General features: G+C 56.7%; 7 protein-coding genes across 7 annotated transcripts; 4 read left to right on the top strand and 3 right to left on the bottom strand.

The window, feature by feature from the left end:
• Positions 1-1,375: 1,375 nt before the first annotated feature.
• Positions 1,376-2,532, top strand: SCHCODRAFT_02574002 (uncharacterized protein). The gene is made up of 4 exons (XM_003025892.3): positions 1,376-1,477; positions 1,526-1,838; positions 1,889-2,039; positions 2,094-2,532. The coding sequence occupies exons 1-4, from the start codon at positions 1,432-1,434 to the stop codon at positions 2,481-2,483; spliced, it is 900 nt and encodes a 299-aa protein (XP_003025938.1). The 5' UTR covers positions 1,376-1,431; the 3' UTR covers positions 2,484-2,532.
• Positions 2,533-2,691: 159 nt separating this feature from the next.
• Positions 2,692-3,372, top strand: SCHCODRAFT_01218264 (uncharacterized protein). The gene is made up of 3 exons (XM_050341271.1): positions 2,692-2,776; positions 2,827-3,025; positions 3,114-3,372. The coding sequence occupies exons 1-3, from the start codon at positions 2,725-2,727 to the stop codon at positions 3,220-3,222; spliced, it is 360 nt and encodes a 119-aa protein (XP_050200269.1). The 5' UTR covers positions 2,692-2,724; the 3' UTR covers positions 3,223-3,372.
• Positions 3,373-3,893: 521 nt separating this feature from the next.
• On the top strand, positions 3,894-4,124 carry SCHCODRAFT_01041471 (uncharacterized protein; the record flags this gene model as incomplete). The annotated part of the gene is made up of 1 exon (XM_050340915.1): positions 3,894-4,124. A coding segment is annotated over one exon (231 nt), but the record flags the coding sequence as incomplete, so codon positions are not given.
• Positions 4,125-4,608: 484 nt separating this feature from the next.
• SCHCODRAFT_01165418 (uncharacterized protein) lies at positions 4,609-4,992 on the top strand (the record flags this gene model as incomplete). Its single annotated transcript, XM_003025891.2, has 2 exons — positions 4,609-4,724; positions 4,776-4,992. The coding sequence occupies 2 exons, from the start codon at positions 4,609-4,611 to the stop codon at positions 4,990-4,992; spliced, it is 333 nt and encodes a 110-aa protein (XP_003025937.1).
• A 54-nt stretch (positions 4,993-5,046) lies between these two features.
• On the bottom strand, positions 5,047-7,632 carry SCHCODRAFT_02666150 (uncharacterized protein; the record flags this gene model as incomplete). Its single annotated transcript, XM_003025879.1, has 9 exons — positions 5,047-5,104; positions 5,287-5,326; positions 5,356-5,378; positions 5,431-5,687; positions 5,757-6,305; positions 6,356-6,909; positions 6,985-7,168; positions 7,218-7,456; positions 7,515-7,632. 9 exons carry the CDS (start codon positions 7,630-7,632, stop codon positions 5,047-5,049), a joined length of 2,022 nt encoding a protein of 673 aa, XP_003025925.1.
• Positions 7,633-10,855: 3,223 nt separating this feature from the next.
• SCHCODRAFT_02620583 (DUF757-domain-containing protein) lies at positions 10,856-12,045 on the bottom strand (the record flags this gene model as incomplete). The annotated part of the gene is made up of 5 exons (XM_003025878.2): positions 11,981-12,045; positions 11,705-11,929; positions 11,347-11,435; positions 11,127-11,155; positions 10,856-10,991 (listed from the first exon to the last, which is right to left on the bottom strand). Exons 1-5 carry the CDS (start codon positions 12,034-12,036, stop codon positions 10,857-10,859), a joined length of 534 nt encoding a protein of 177 aa, XP_003025924.1. The 5' UTR covers positions 12,037-12,045.
• Positions 12,046-12,362: 317 nt separating this feature from the next.
• On the bottom strand, positions 12,363-14,254 carry SCHCODRAFT_02620577 (uncharacterized protein). The gene is made up of 2 exons (XM_003025877.3): positions 12,649-14,254; positions 12,363-12,594 (listed from the first exon to the last, which is right to left on the bottom strand). Exon 1 carries the CDS (start codon positions 14,162-14,164, stop codon positions 12,665-12,667), a length of 1,500 nt encoding a protein of 499 aa, XP_003025923.1. The 5' UTR covers positions 14,165-14,254; the 3' UTR covers positions 12,363-12,594; positions 12,649-12,664.
• Positions 14,255-14,322: the final 68 nt, after the last annotated feature.

Raw genomic sequence — 14,322 nt, 5'->3', positions numbered from 1 at the left:
CGCAAGGCGCTTGCTTCGGTGCGACGGGCCACATTAGCGTGCGACGCGTGAATGGGTCAGGCACCCAGACAAAGGGCTCTGCGGCTCATGTCGAGAAGGTCGTCAGTCATGTTGCGCTGGTTCCGGATGGTGCCGGTCCCGCGGCGCCGCGACACTGGGTCGGGCTTACTGCTGGGGAGACAAGGTAGATTAGGGCATCCGAGAGTGGGAAGCGATAAGGAATCTGAATGGGCGATGAAGTTATCAGCGTATGTTGCTATGGTCCGGTCATCGGATGTTTCCATGAGCATGGACAGAACCCAAGGTCGGATGTCTGTAGGGACGGCCTAGTGCATAGGCAGAGCCGATGGATTATCGTGATGGATGGGCGTCGTCTTACCCGCTTTCCGCACCCCGGTCCTCACGTTGATCATCATATAATCATAGAACATGGTATTCTTATCAACCTTCGAGATCCAAGTCGAGGGACACGAAAATGGCGGGACAGCTGAACATGAGCGTAGCGACCAAGTCACAAGTTGGAGTTCGGCGCCAAAGTCACGTGGCGGGATTGCTTTGTGGCGTCGAGTTCCATGTTCTTGCCTTTTGCGCTCATCTCATCAGTTGCGACTTCCATCATACCTCTCCTTGCATCAATCATCCCCTCTCACATGAGAATGAATGATACGTATTCATATTGTGTTTACCCCTATACTTGAAAGTGTTCCATTAGGACGTATTAGTAGAGAGAATTATCAAGTTCTGCACTTAAGAAATGGAGCTCCACTTGATGAAGCAGCAAATTCAGAACTTACGATGACTGATGAATTTCCTTGCGATGCAAGTGCGTAGAGTACCGACAAGGGTGCAGCCTTGGCGGGGGGGTTGGCGAATGGCAGGCAGCGCAGGGAGGAGCTTTGAGGCATGTTGGAGCACACATTGTTGGGGAGTGCGGGCGAGGTCCTTGCGCATCCGTTGGCGCAGACTCACGCTACGCGAGGGTCATCCGAGTCGGCTTGCCGTCCAGTGCAGACTCTGAGTCCTTCCTGCATTTCATCGTTCTGCCTCTTCATTTGATCAACGAATTTACTTGACTTTTCACTGACCTTCTCGTTAGTGAATTCTCTGATAATTATCGAAACTAATACGTCCTATTAACCCGTTATTCGCCAATCGCCATAGCACTCAGCAGTCCCGGTGAGCCCATTACGAGCTCGCAATCTCCTGGTCTGATTATAAGGTCTCCCCCAGACTCCTACCGTCAAGGGGTACGCATGTGTTGCTTTCTTCATCCCGCTTAGTCCATCCCGGGTTACACATACGACAAAAGAATTGACTGCTTCCGCGGAACTAACAGCGGGACTATTCAAGTTCACGACTTCATCAATCCTTACCAGACTTGTCTTCCGCGCCCATCACCACTGGTACTCTGGCATCACCCTCGCCCTCGTCATGGATTCCGACGATTCACTCTCGGGCTCGGCAAGGACATCGAAGTGTGCGTGGCTCCTTCATCATCCTTCCCCTTTTTACTGACTACATGTAGTCTCCACGTTCACCCCTGGCAGCGTTGCATTTATCTCCCGGGACGACGTCGTCTTCTACGTCGACTCCGAGCAGCTACAGCGTGCCACCGACTTCATGCCCACCCCCGGCCTCGGCGCCATCACCTTCGCGCCAACGGAGCCAGCCCGACTCGATGAAGGGGCCGACGTCCTTGAGCTTCTCTTCCGCTTTGCCTGCTTCGATGAATACGTCAACCTCGACCAAGCTCCCTTCAAGATCGTCGCCGAATTAGCCGAGGCGGCGCAGAAGTACATCGTGCACACCGCGATCGCGGCGTGCCGCGTATACATGAAGTACGTATCCTCTATATCCCCCGGGAATCGAAGGTCTGACATTGGTTCAGGGGTAATGCGCAGAGCTACCCCTTGGAGGTCATGGCGTACGCGTATCGCCACGACTATCTGGACATTCTCGACAAGGCCGCCCCGTACACCATCGGAATGCGACCATGTCGGGTCAAGAAATTCATACCTTCGGCCCTCATCACGCCTTGGGTGAGCCCGACCACTGTGAACTATCCCTGATCTTTCCTGCTTACGAGCTTTCAGGAGCAGTACTACTCTATGTATGAGATGCTCACCGATAGCGTCGTGGGGCTTGCGTCCAAGGCCACGCACGGTGAGACTGACTGCTCTCCGCCAACTCCCTGTAAGCTTGGCGGTCATCCCTCCAGTACGCGGGACTATGTCCAGCGCGAGCTTCTTTTCACCATTCACAAGACGCACAAAGCCGCGCTCTTTCACCCGGAGCAGTTATTCACCGCCGAGATGTTTGATAGGGTCGAGGGGTGCGAGCTCTGCGAGGATGAGCTTGTCATGTGGAGAGAGGAAGCACTGTTTTGGATTCAGCAAGCGCATGGCGTACAGCTCACAAGCTTCCTATGCGGCCCTCCGAAAGGGCTTCTCTACGGTCTTGTCTCTGCTTGCCATTTTCTATAACTTTTTGATGTGCCCCAACTGTGCATAGCGAAATCGAGATCGTGCGCGCAAGACTCACAGAGGACGGACACCAGAGATTCGTCGCTTCTTGGTACGCGTACGGCATCTCTGCCCCTCCGAACATGTGATGTGACTGCTTTCTGCGGGGGGCGCCTCGCCTTTGACATGAGGCCTTCGGCCGCGCTATCGCCCAGCATCTTGTAAGCGCCCTGCATCACCCTGTTGCTCACCTCCTCCCACCATGTCTGCCGAGACTACCGACGCCCAACCGACTCCGCGGAGGTCCTCTCGCTGTACGTGACCGCGCTCGTCTTCGAAGTTATCCGCTGACCGCTCGATTTAGTCGGCGACGAGTCGGCGCCAGGCGTCGTCCCCTTCGTCTCGTCAGATGGAATGTGTTTCTACATCGAACGCGCGAAGCTCGAGCGCGAGGCGGATGCGTTCCCTCCTCCTAGTGCGACCCTCGCACCCGGCGAGGTCGTCCCATTGGAAGAGGATGGCGATACTCTGGAACTTCTGTTCCGCTTCGTCGATCGCGAAGAGTACGTGCGCTTGGAGGACGTCGGAATGGCTCCTGATCCCAAACCACCATCATCATCGGGCTTTTCGCCGCCCCCGGCGACCATTCAGAATCTCCACAAGCTCATACACGATGTTGCCCTCCCTAAAGCTGGTGCTAAGAAAGTCACGGTCTCAATTGACACCTGGCACGCCATCCGCCACATTGCTACCACCCTAGTTCAACAGCCGAAATCTTCCGATACCACGCGGATTCAGGAGCTCACTGCCAAAATCGACGCGCTCGCCAACGAAGTCAAGAACATCACCACCTCGCCCTCAAAATCACTCTACAGCACGATCGCTGCCAATCCCCGAGGCCAGTCGCCGCTATCGCCGCGTCACACCACGGCCCCCGTGGCCGTCCAAACCGTACCACGCAACACCGACTCCGACATTGTCCTAACACCGATCGACCGGAACCACCCTCCCTTCGCCGCGGACTCGCCCCTCGCGATCCGCGAGCACTTCAACAACGCAATGGAATTCCACGGAGAACCCAAATACAAGGCCTGCGCGGTCAGTCGCTTCCGTGGCCACGACCTCCGCATCACCCTCAATATGCCCGAAGGCGTCGACTGGATGCTTCGGAACCACGACACGATTCTCCCCGCGTTCCACCCCAACCTCCAGCTGTGCGAGCGCCTCTACGGAGTCGTCGCCCACCGCATGCTGACCTCGTCGTTCGATCCAACCACGTGGTCACCGCGGCGCGGCGTGCCGGATGCGCCGCTGGCGGAGGTGCAGACAGACGTCGATCAGCTCTGTCTCGAGAACGCGCCGCGTCTTGGGGACCTGGCCGGCACGCTGCGCCGGGTCCAGTATATAGGGCATCAGTCGCTGGACCAGCTACGATCATCGAAGGTTCATGCCTCGGTTGTCCTGTACTTCAGCGACCCCGATGTTGCGGACGAGTGCATCTCCCGCAAGATCTCGTGGCAGGGCACGCTCTTGCGCACGGAGAAGTACCGCCCCCAGCCCATACAATGCTATAACTGCTTCCGGTTCGGACACATCGCCTCACACTGCCGTCGGCCGGCGACCTGCGGCAAATGCTCAGAGCAACATCGTACCTCCGAATGCCCCTGCCCCAAATCGCCTCCCTGCAAAGACGGCACGAAGTGCGCCCACATCGTGTTCAGATGCGCAATCCGCGGTTGTGGAGCCGCTCACGCGGCAACGTCGCCCGTATGCCCTGTCCGTCAGGAGCTATACGAGCGCGTCGCACGAGAACATGCTGCCACTGGGCCCTACTATGCACGGTAGCCCCCGGTGGTGAATCCTGCACCCCCCATGGACACCGTCATCCTGTTCATCTTACTCCTGTCTTACCATGCCATGAAGGATTGCTTACTCTTCCCCTCCAAGTACGCACCCCCCCTCGCAAGTTTACTATCCTTGTTCGCTTTACCCTCCAGGGTCACGTGTTATTTGTTTTCATTCCGCTTCATATATACGATGGTACCCCACCTAGCTTCCAGAGTAGACACTGACATACTGTACACGCACCACGTAGGGCAGGGACATACGCCTAACTGGCGGAGAACCTTGCCGCCTTCGGCAGCAAATGGAATTCATCATCATCATGGAGGACGTCGAGTTCGACCTCCTCGCGCGGCTGGCGGAGGCCGCCCATAAGTACCGAGTCTATTCGGCCATGGTCGCTTGTCGCCCTCAAATGAAGTGAGTACAGCAGATAATTTGTCGATGTAGGACTAATCGCTTCGTACGTAGGGTTCAACACGACAAGCACCCTGTCGAGGTCCTTGTGTATGCCCTCAAGCATGGACATGGGGATATTACCGACGTTGCAGCCCCGTTCACGGTCGGACGGCGCGCTGAAGAGATGCTCAAGGTTCTGCCTTCGCAAGCAGAATACACGAAATGGGTGAGGCCGTCATATCCAGTGTTGGAGTTGCAGCTGATGGAATTTTCAAAAGACCTTATATAATGATAAATTCCTTTCTCTTTTCTTTGACCTCTCGTCTCTACGTCCTTCAGAATCTCATCGTATGAAGTGCACCACATGGTGGCCGTCAGTTGAGTCGGCACTGGCTGGCCAGCTGTATCAGGCAGGAGGCCTCCAAGCACTCATAAGTTCGGACTTGAAGGATAAGTTCTCACATACGAGTATTCTTTCGTTAGACAAGACATGTTCGGGGTGCATATCCACCGTGTCGAGGTGGCGTACGAACTTAGAAGAGGCAGTACAGCGCATACCTCCTTTCTCCCAAAAGTGACTTACCGTATTATTTGACCGAATATCCCCGATTCATTTTCGTAGGCTATAGGTAAATGCAGCTTGTATACTTACATGCATCTCGTATTGGTATAATGCTATGAGAACACTGTTCAAGATTTGTCAAGCCATTGCATGAGTAGCGCGCACTATACCGCGTTCAAAGGTATGCCCTTCACGCCCTTCACAAGAATGAAGCGATGCGTGACGCTAAGTTCGGGAACGGCCTCCTTCAGCAGCCCGTGCAATTCGTCGCCATCCCAGTCTGACAATGCAGCGAGCTGGCCGAGCGTGCCAAGGTTGACCTTCGCGAGCGTAGCGAGGTACCCAGAAAGGTCATGCGCGAGAGATGCCAGGAAAGCGAAGGCGGGTCGCGCCCACGCATCGGGAGAGGCATCGAGCGCCACCTGCGCGATCGTGAACAAAGAAAGCAATGGAACGAGCAGGCGTATAGATTAAGAGGACGGATAACTCACCCGGCGTGCGCTCTTTTCGTAGACTCCGTCGTCCCTACACGCTCTGATCCCGTGCACGAGAACGTAGCGCTTGACGACCGGGAGGTCCGGGTAGACGTCCCGCAACATCGCGTGCAGGTCGCCCGCAGGCCACCGACGGACAGCAGTGATGATGTGCAGGCTATCCAGTCCGCGCTCCACCAGGAATCCCTCGTATTCCGACATGTCGTAGTCCAGGGCGGCCAGAAACGTGGAAAGATAGCGAGGCGGCGTCCGCACGGGAAGCAGCTCCGAGTTGCTCGGCGCCGTCCACTCGCCAACCTCTTGAAGATGGGTCCACAGCGTGCGCAGGCCGTGCACGAGCACGTAGCGAGAGACAGGCGGGATCTCCGGGATATCTTCGACGATGAACGCGTGGATGACCTCCGGGGGCCAGCTCGAGATAAGGATGATCTTGTACATCGTATCGAGGTTCTGCGTCTCGAAGCCGAAGCCGATGAGGTTCAGGAAGCGGTTCGCATCCACGCGCGATTGAAGCTGCGCGTTCGCAGAGGGGTCTTCTCTCAGCCGCTGCACGACTCAGGTCAGCGGGCGAAGGAGGACATGATGCTCGTACGTACCCGGATCGTACTGGGATTCTTGCGCCCGTTGTCGTCCATCGCGCGCATGCCCTGCACGAGAACGTAGCGCTCGAGAGGCGACATGCCGGGGATCGCCTCCTTGAGCAGGTCATAGAGCTCGTGCGACGTCCAACTACGGAGGGGAAGAACGTGGCGCGCGCATCCAAGATTGTTCGCGATGAGGTCGGTTTGAAACCGAGTGAGATCGACGTCGAGGTTGGACAGAAAGTCGCGAAAGAAGACAACATTCTCGGGATCTAGCGGTCTCGGCGTAGCGCGCGGCGCTGGAGATGCGTTGGGAGGTGAGCCTGCGCTCCGCTCGGAGGGCATGGCGACGTGCGGCGAGGATGCCATTGTATCCGCCATGCTTGGGCTACGAGAGGCCGGAGACTGCGTGTCGGGAATGCTGAAGCTAGTCGTGATTCTGGACAGCTGCGAGGACGGTCCGTTGGCGTCTGCTTCGGCGAGCCGGCCGTTCCTCGGCATAGGCGCGGACGCCGAGGCCGAGATCGACTGAGGTTCAGGACCGACCCCGCGCGAGACACCCGTAGATACTGAAGCAAAGTCATGGCCTGAAGATATGATAAGCCCCTGCTCGTCGTGTCGCTACCAAATTTGAGCTCGCGTACCGGATCTCCTAGTATAGGGATTCGCACGACGCGGACTCCTTCCCAAGGAAGCGCGTCCGCCGCTGCCATTGTTGGCGCCCTCGCCCGAAAGCGTCAATTTCACGCTCTTGACCGACCCTAAGGATGACGCGTCGAAGCCGCTTCCAGAGGATGCGCCATTTCCAGTGGACACCTTTGGGTCAGACTGAAGTCAGAAACAAGCGACGTGCACAACGATGGCAAGCTCGACTTACTGCATGCGAAGGGCCTGTCGCTGCAGAGGACGCTTCTACTTCAGGCAGATATTTCGCAAGGAACTCGGCGTCAAGGTACTGGTCATCCTCCGATGCGTTGTCAGGACGACTGTAGATGACGTTTTCGACCGCATTCCGCACGGTTGAGACGGAGATGTCGTGGATGTCGGCTATTTTGGAGTAGCTGAAGCCGCGCGCGTTCATCCAGCGAATTTGAGCGCGCTCCTCACGCGTCAGGTCTACATAGAAGTGAGCACGTCAAACAGAGAGTGCAACAGAGCACGGTAAGCGACATACTTTTCCTAGCCTTCCTTACAGTACGCGTCTTCTGGCTCAAGGCGGCGCTCAAAGGAGGATGGACAGCGCGCGAACTGGGTGGTCGGAGTCGTGGGGATATCGTATCTGTGTGGTCCATGGCGCTCGAGGGTTCTTCCGTTGAAACTGTAGATCCCTCTCCTGTAGCCAGCTCGTCGTGTTGGTCGTCATATCCGTCTTCCTCCTGTGTTCCATCTACGTCCATGGTATCGCTTGGCTCGGGGTTCACGGCTATGGGAGGAGAGCTCATGGCTTATCGTTGCCGGGTGCGCGAGCGTGGTAGGAAGTACTGGCGGGGGAGATGGTCGTTATGCACAGAGCGGGGCGCAATGGCGGTCAAAGACAAATATGACTTTGTGCATATCTCGTTACGTCAATATGCAAAATTCCCACGCACGTTCAACATGGTCAAATTGCAGAGATCGCATTGGACGAGGGCGATATAGCGCCATCAGAAGGTCGAAGAAGGTATTCATAGATCGATGAAACGCGCGTTGCGTGATGTGAGCCTATTTTGCATGTCCAGCTGGAGTCCAATCTTACCCGAAGATACGGCTCCCCAGCGGGTCACAATTATTTTTGCATAGCTACGACTCTCAATTAACCTCCAACTTGCCAGTTTACATTCCAACCACGCTTACTCGCCCAGTTCAATGAGAGGAGGACGCGGAGAAGGGGGATGTGCTCGGAATTACGGTCTAGAACTGCACTTAATGAGGGACCGCCCCTGTCAAGAAAAAGGGCTGCCTCGTCACATCCAGTCATCGCACGATCTCAAAAGCTTCTATGTACAGTGTTGACGGGCAGATGATGCGGAGAATCTGCAAAGAAGATCAACGAGGGGACGAAATGTGACATATCCTTAGAGATAGGCTGCGCGCGCGCGTCGTGGTCAGGTACATTCAGTGAAGAGAAGCGCGGCAAGGTTATCGATCCTGGAGTGATTATGCTTGGCGGGCGAAGCCACCAGACGCTTGGATACGCTCTACAGCTTGGCGTAAGCGGCGAAAAAAGACCATGATGGGAGCAGACGGACGGTCGTAAGCAAATTCGGCTTGAAGTGATCCTCATGGAGTGCAATCCGGGTCTGGGCTCGCGCGGAACAGCGCAAGAATAAGATTGCCGCAGAATCGTGAAGCTTCTCCGGCAGCGAAGTGTACACGACTACGCAATCTTAGATTACCGCGCTCCAAGTAAGAGACGTTTGGCAGCTGTACGGCGGAAGGCATAATGGAAAATAATCAACGAGTACGTATATCATGTACGTAGGTATTGTCAACTCTCCACGAGGGGCGACGAACAAGGCTCGACCACGATTCGAGAGGCGAGAGCTATTGACTGAAAACGATGACCTGTCGTGAGATAGGTCGTCCAAAGCGTTATGCGCGGCGCTAATCGTGTCGAGCAGTCCGAAGCCAAATCAATCGGAGAAGGCCATATCTGAGGCGACCTCCTCATGCGTGCGAGTGACTGTCTGCGGTATATGTAGCCATCTATATGCACGCCTATACACAATTGCGCTATTCGAGCGGTTTGTCGACGACGGGCCTCATGTAACCTTGCTACGTCGAGAGATGATTTCTAGCGCGACGTATGGACCCTATCTCTTCCGGGCTTTTGACAGTGGGTAAGCTGGGGCGGAAGACGACTAGCGCTTGATTACGCACCTTGCTGTCCTGCAGACAACCCTTCTCTTCTCTGGCAGGCATGCAGAGGGTATAAGCGGTCATCAGAAGCTCATAGAGGCTCAATGAATTGAAGGTTCCGGTAGGTATACACTGTCGCATGCGTGCTGCAGCAGCAGCTCTTCGTCGTCTGCATAACCATTGCCAATTCGGAAAAGATCCCTGTGAGTCTACGCGAAACGCACGATTCGTTCGGGACGATTCCAGTCGATTACCCCAAGCGAAGTAAATAAGAGTCTTATTGCAAGAAAACACGGAGCAAGTCGAGGGAAAGCAGCCAACGGTGTTGCGATATGACAGCTGAAGACAACGTGCATAATTCGTGGGAAATAATTCGGGTATTGCCGACCAACACGCGGTTCGCGCGCCAGACCTCGGAAGGTCTTTATTCCTACCACAACATGCCCCCCTGTCAGCATCTTTCCTGGCGAAGAGCGAGACCAATATCTGGATTTCAACCTCTTCTAACCTCCGCTACGTATGCTAGACCGATTCTTCGCCCCGCTAGCCGACAAGGACCTGCTCCGCGAGGGCCTCTCGTCATCGACTCTCGAGCACGCATATCGACGAGCACACACGAAATCTCGAAGCCGGCCTTAAGTGTCACAAGGGAGAATTGGTCGTCTGTGTGCTATTTGCGACCGTCAACACCTTACGCGCATACAACGATTGCGTCTCTCGTGGTTTGACCGCCCTCCCCGTTGGCGCGCCTGAATTCGTTTCTGTCGATCTGCCCAGACAGGCTCCTGAAATCCGGTCATGGTCGAAGGCCCCCTAGATGCAAACCATGACGCTGCGGCGTGCTAGAAAAGAGCACGGCGGCCCTTCCGAATCCTCATGAGCCCATCTTTCCTCTGTGGCGCTGCCAGATCATTGTCCCCGACAGCTCTCTTTAGTCGAGTTTCAATATCATTCACAGAGTGTCTTGTAAAACCGTGCTCACTCCGACGGGCTCGAAGATGTATAGTTGACTGGAAAAGTATTTGACATTGGTTTGCCACATGTCCCTGACGAAGTTATGGCGCGCCCAAGTTGCACCAGTGGCTCCCCTCCGCTTCTGCCAGCGTAGTGATTGACGGTGATGCGAAAGAGTATGAAGGCTTGTAAACGGGATTTACTCGTCTTCCGCGCGTCAATCTTTAGTATCGGATAGAACAGCGTCAGGAAATCGTTGGACGGTACGTGCGCTGAGACGCAGCTCGACCCGACCCAGGTCAGCGAAGACATCATCAGACCGCCCCCAGATTGCCGACTTGACAAGTGCAGGAAGCGCGCGCACGGCGGACAAGGAGGAAGCAAAGGGAGGCGCGAATTGACGTTTAACGCGCGAGGAATCGTCGCCTGCAGCCCCGCCATCGCCACGTGCGACTAGCCCAAGATGCGCCGCCAAGGTCTGAGTCTCGCGACCTCGCTCATCTGGTCATACACAGGAGTATTCACGCCCATAACTACTTACACGCGACGGGTATACATTCCCTTCTTCTCGCCTTCCACACCGTCCTCTCCCTCCCTCTCGCCGCCCGCCTTGCTCTCCCCCTCTCTCGCCCTGAACCTCTCCCTCGCCATCTCCCTTGCCCTCCCTCACGCGCACCCCGCCCACCTACTCTCTCCCGCCCTCCCCCTCCCCGCCCTTCCCGCCCTACTTCTTCCCCTTCTTCTTCGCCTCCCGCTTCCGCTCCTCCTCCTTCTCCCTCTTCACCGCCTCCTCCTTCTCGAGGTCCTCCTGCGCGATCTTGTGCGCGGGGTCGTTCAGGCCGAGGCGGTTGCGGGCGATCTGGGTGGGGGGTGAGGGGTGAGGTGAGAGGAGGTGAGAGGTGAGGTGGGAAGGGTAGGGATGATGGGGAGGGCAGGGAATGATGGACGCGGGGCGGGCGGGTGATGAAGGCGGAATGGGGTGCTGGCTACGCACCTCGAAGGCGTAGAATTGCATGCGTTGTACTGTGGATCGCGTTAATAGGACGTTTATGTCGAATATGAGTATAAGGTGATTGTATGAGCATGACGCGAGGAAAAGGAATCATGCCTATGCCTGGGATCGACGGACGCGACGCTGACACGGAGAGTGAAAGCGTCGACGAGCGAGGGCGCGAAGGTGCGAGGAAGCATAGAACAGGAAGAGGCATACTCACCAAATATTGTGCCGAGCTCGCTGTATTCGCCGCTCGCTTCCGTCCGGATGAGGCAGCCGAAGTTGTAGTCCTTGACCTTTTTCTCGTATCTATCGAGGACGTGAGCTGACGTAATTGGGATGGGTGCACAGAGAGTGAGGGTCTATGTTGCATCGTGGGGTACGCGTCCCGCCCAGCATGACGAGGTAAATGTACGAGGGGAAATGTGCATGATGGCGGGCGCGATCATGTGGACGGCGGCCACGCGGGGTACGGGGAGGCGTTTTATAGCAAAGGCGGAGAGGGAAGACAGCAGGAAGAGTGGTGGTCCTATCCTCTGCAATCCGCGTGGAAGAGCGAGCGCGATCCGAAGACGTACCGGTTCATGAACTCCGCCCATCGCTTCTTGCCTTCGGGGTTCTTCATCCACTCCTCGTCGATCTTGGCGAGCTTTTCATACGGCTCCTGGTTGAGCTCGGGGAACGTCTCCATCAGGTCATTGTATATCTCGTCGTCGATCGACGTCAGCCGCAGGTCCCGCGGGTTGACGCGCGCGAGCAGCCGCCAGTACGTCTGCGCGTGCTCGACGACCTTGACCGCGAATCTGGCGGGATTTTTCAGCCTAGGCGAGGAGAGGGGTGGGTGGGGGACGCACTGCTTCTCGATCTCGACGAGGTTCTGGGCGTTTTGGGGGTCGAACTTGGTCGCCATCGTCGGTGCAGGAGGTAGGTGGTGATCGGGCGGCCGCGCTCGAGCCGCGCTTGATCCGTGGGGTGCCACGTCGCCGACTGATCTTATCTGACACGTGCACGAGGCGGGCCGTACTTCCCACTTGCCTCCCACTCTGGCTTGGCTTCAACTTCGATCATCATATCCTCCTTGCCCTTAGCGCGGGCTGTCCTGCCTCGTCCTCTCCCCCTTCGCAAGCGTGGGCCAAGTCGCTTCTATCACCGTGCGCTCGGCTGTGTGCAGGTCCTCGCGCGTTATTCGACTGCTTCATCGACGGCCTGGATACCATGCAAGTATCTGATGACGATGAAGGTTCGCTAGTCATGCACGACATTGAACAGAAGCATACCAAGAGCGGACTATCAGGTCTTGTACACTAGCGGTGAAGTTATGCTTCATGCATAGCAGCGTACATGATCTATACCAATTACATGCCTTGACATGCCCAACCTCCCTCGCGTTCCAGATGACCACCATCTCCTTGACCAAGACGCGAGCAGCGCTACCCCCGTATAAGTTCAGGGCGGAGACGACATTGTTCTAAATCCCAATGTTAGGACATAGCCACGGTCGGCGAGCTCAAAATGAACGTACGTTCCGTCTACATCGACTAAGCAGACCGTTGACCCGAGTCCGCGTCTTCGCTAAGATCGATATCGGTGTCGAAGCGCTTGATGGCCGCAACGGTGCGCCCGCAGATAGTGCGCGTCGTCGCCCTCCACTGCACCATCTCGCGGAGCTGACGTCGCGCGATGGGCTGGATCCACGACGATTCTGCTCCAATGCGTAGCGTGAGGTCGGTGAGGCTCGGTAACAGTGGTGCGCGGTCCTCGGCGCAACCAAGGCGCGCGAGGGCACCGTCCGAGAGATAATACAGCCCAGCGTTGAACACGACACATAGTTCTCGAAGGTCGTCGAGTCGCTCGAGACTGGCGTTGAGCGTGCGGGTTATGAAGGCCAGTGACGCTGATATCCCGTGAACTCGTTGGAAGTCCAAAAAGGACAAGCGGCGAGGGCACTTGCCAGGAGACGTGGTGCGGAAGAGATAGGCGCACAACGACTCGAAGGGATTGCCTTTACCGTCTGCGCAACGCCGCAGCGTCAAGTCGTCGAGCTTCGGAGCGTCCAAAAAAGGCAGTACCTGGTGCGCATGCTTGGAAAGATCAACGGAGATGAGCTGGGGGACATGGACCACGCCGACTGGTCCTGGGCTGATGACCAAGTCGTTGCCATAGGACACACTCAAGTGTTGTATAGATGCATTGCATTGGCGAACGAGGGGGACGACGAGCTTGAAACTACCTGAACTCCCTGAGAGAGACAGCCGGGTGAGGGCACATGGAGGCAGCTGCAACCCGTGGGATTCGAAATCCTGGAGGTGCATCCGCCGTATCCGGGCAGCATGCGAGAGGACTTCAAGCTGCATTCGCGCATCGGATCTGCGCCCAGAACAGTTGCATGCAACCACTTCCAGGCTCTGAAAGTTCCCAAACGAGAGACCGAGCTCTGATAAGAGCCGATGGGGCAGCCACAGGGTTCGCCACCGCGTGGTCGCTGGTGCGAGCTGTGCGAGCTGCGAGCCGACTTCGGCTACGCTGTATGACTTGTGACTGTATATATCCAGTCCATGAGTGCCGGATAGAGCAAGGCAAGTATCAAAATGCCGGCGCATGCGAGAAGCCGAGCTATCAAGGGCGATATTGCTCCAGAGTACGGGTGTAGAGCGTGCGACCGTCCACCACGTATAGCTGACCGGCGCCACATAGCGGCTGATCTCCTCCGTGGGATACCTAGAGTTCTTCGGGTCCGTAAGAAAGGCTTCCTCCTCTTGGAAGAACTGGACGAAGATCTCGGCGAGGAGCTCGCGAGGGAGACGGCGGACGGGAGCAACGAGGGAGCGATTGACGGCGAGTTGGTCGACGAGCTGGTCGCGGACGGCGCTCAATCGCGCGATCTCTGCTTCGATACGCTTGAGCTCGATATCGAGGAGCAGCGAACTCTCGTCGATGGGCTCGCGCTCGAGGGGCGAGGGCGCGACGCCTTCGCGGAGCATGCTCTTGCTGGCCAGCGCGGCGGCGCTGTGAAGGAGGGTCGAGATGCGTTCGAGCATTTATGGGTGCCTTCGAGGTGGATACTCTTGTTGCTGGGGTTCGGCGGGCGCCTGGCTGAAAACTGGATTGCAGGCAGGCTCGTGGTGGCGGGAAGGAAGGTACCGCGTCACCTCGCGCGCGACGCGTGGCGCTCGGCGATATCGATCCGAGCTAACTC

The sequence above is a fragment of the Schizophyllum commune genome (assembly GCF_000143185.2).
Source record: "Schizophyllum commune H4-8 unplaced genomic scaffold SCHCOscaffold_5, whole genome shotgun sequence".
NCBI lineage: Eukaryota > Fungi > Basidiomycota > Agaricomycetes > Agaricales > Schizophyllaceae > Schizophyllum > Schizophyllum commune.
This window is presented reverse-complemented; position numbering and strand designations above follow the sequence as displayed.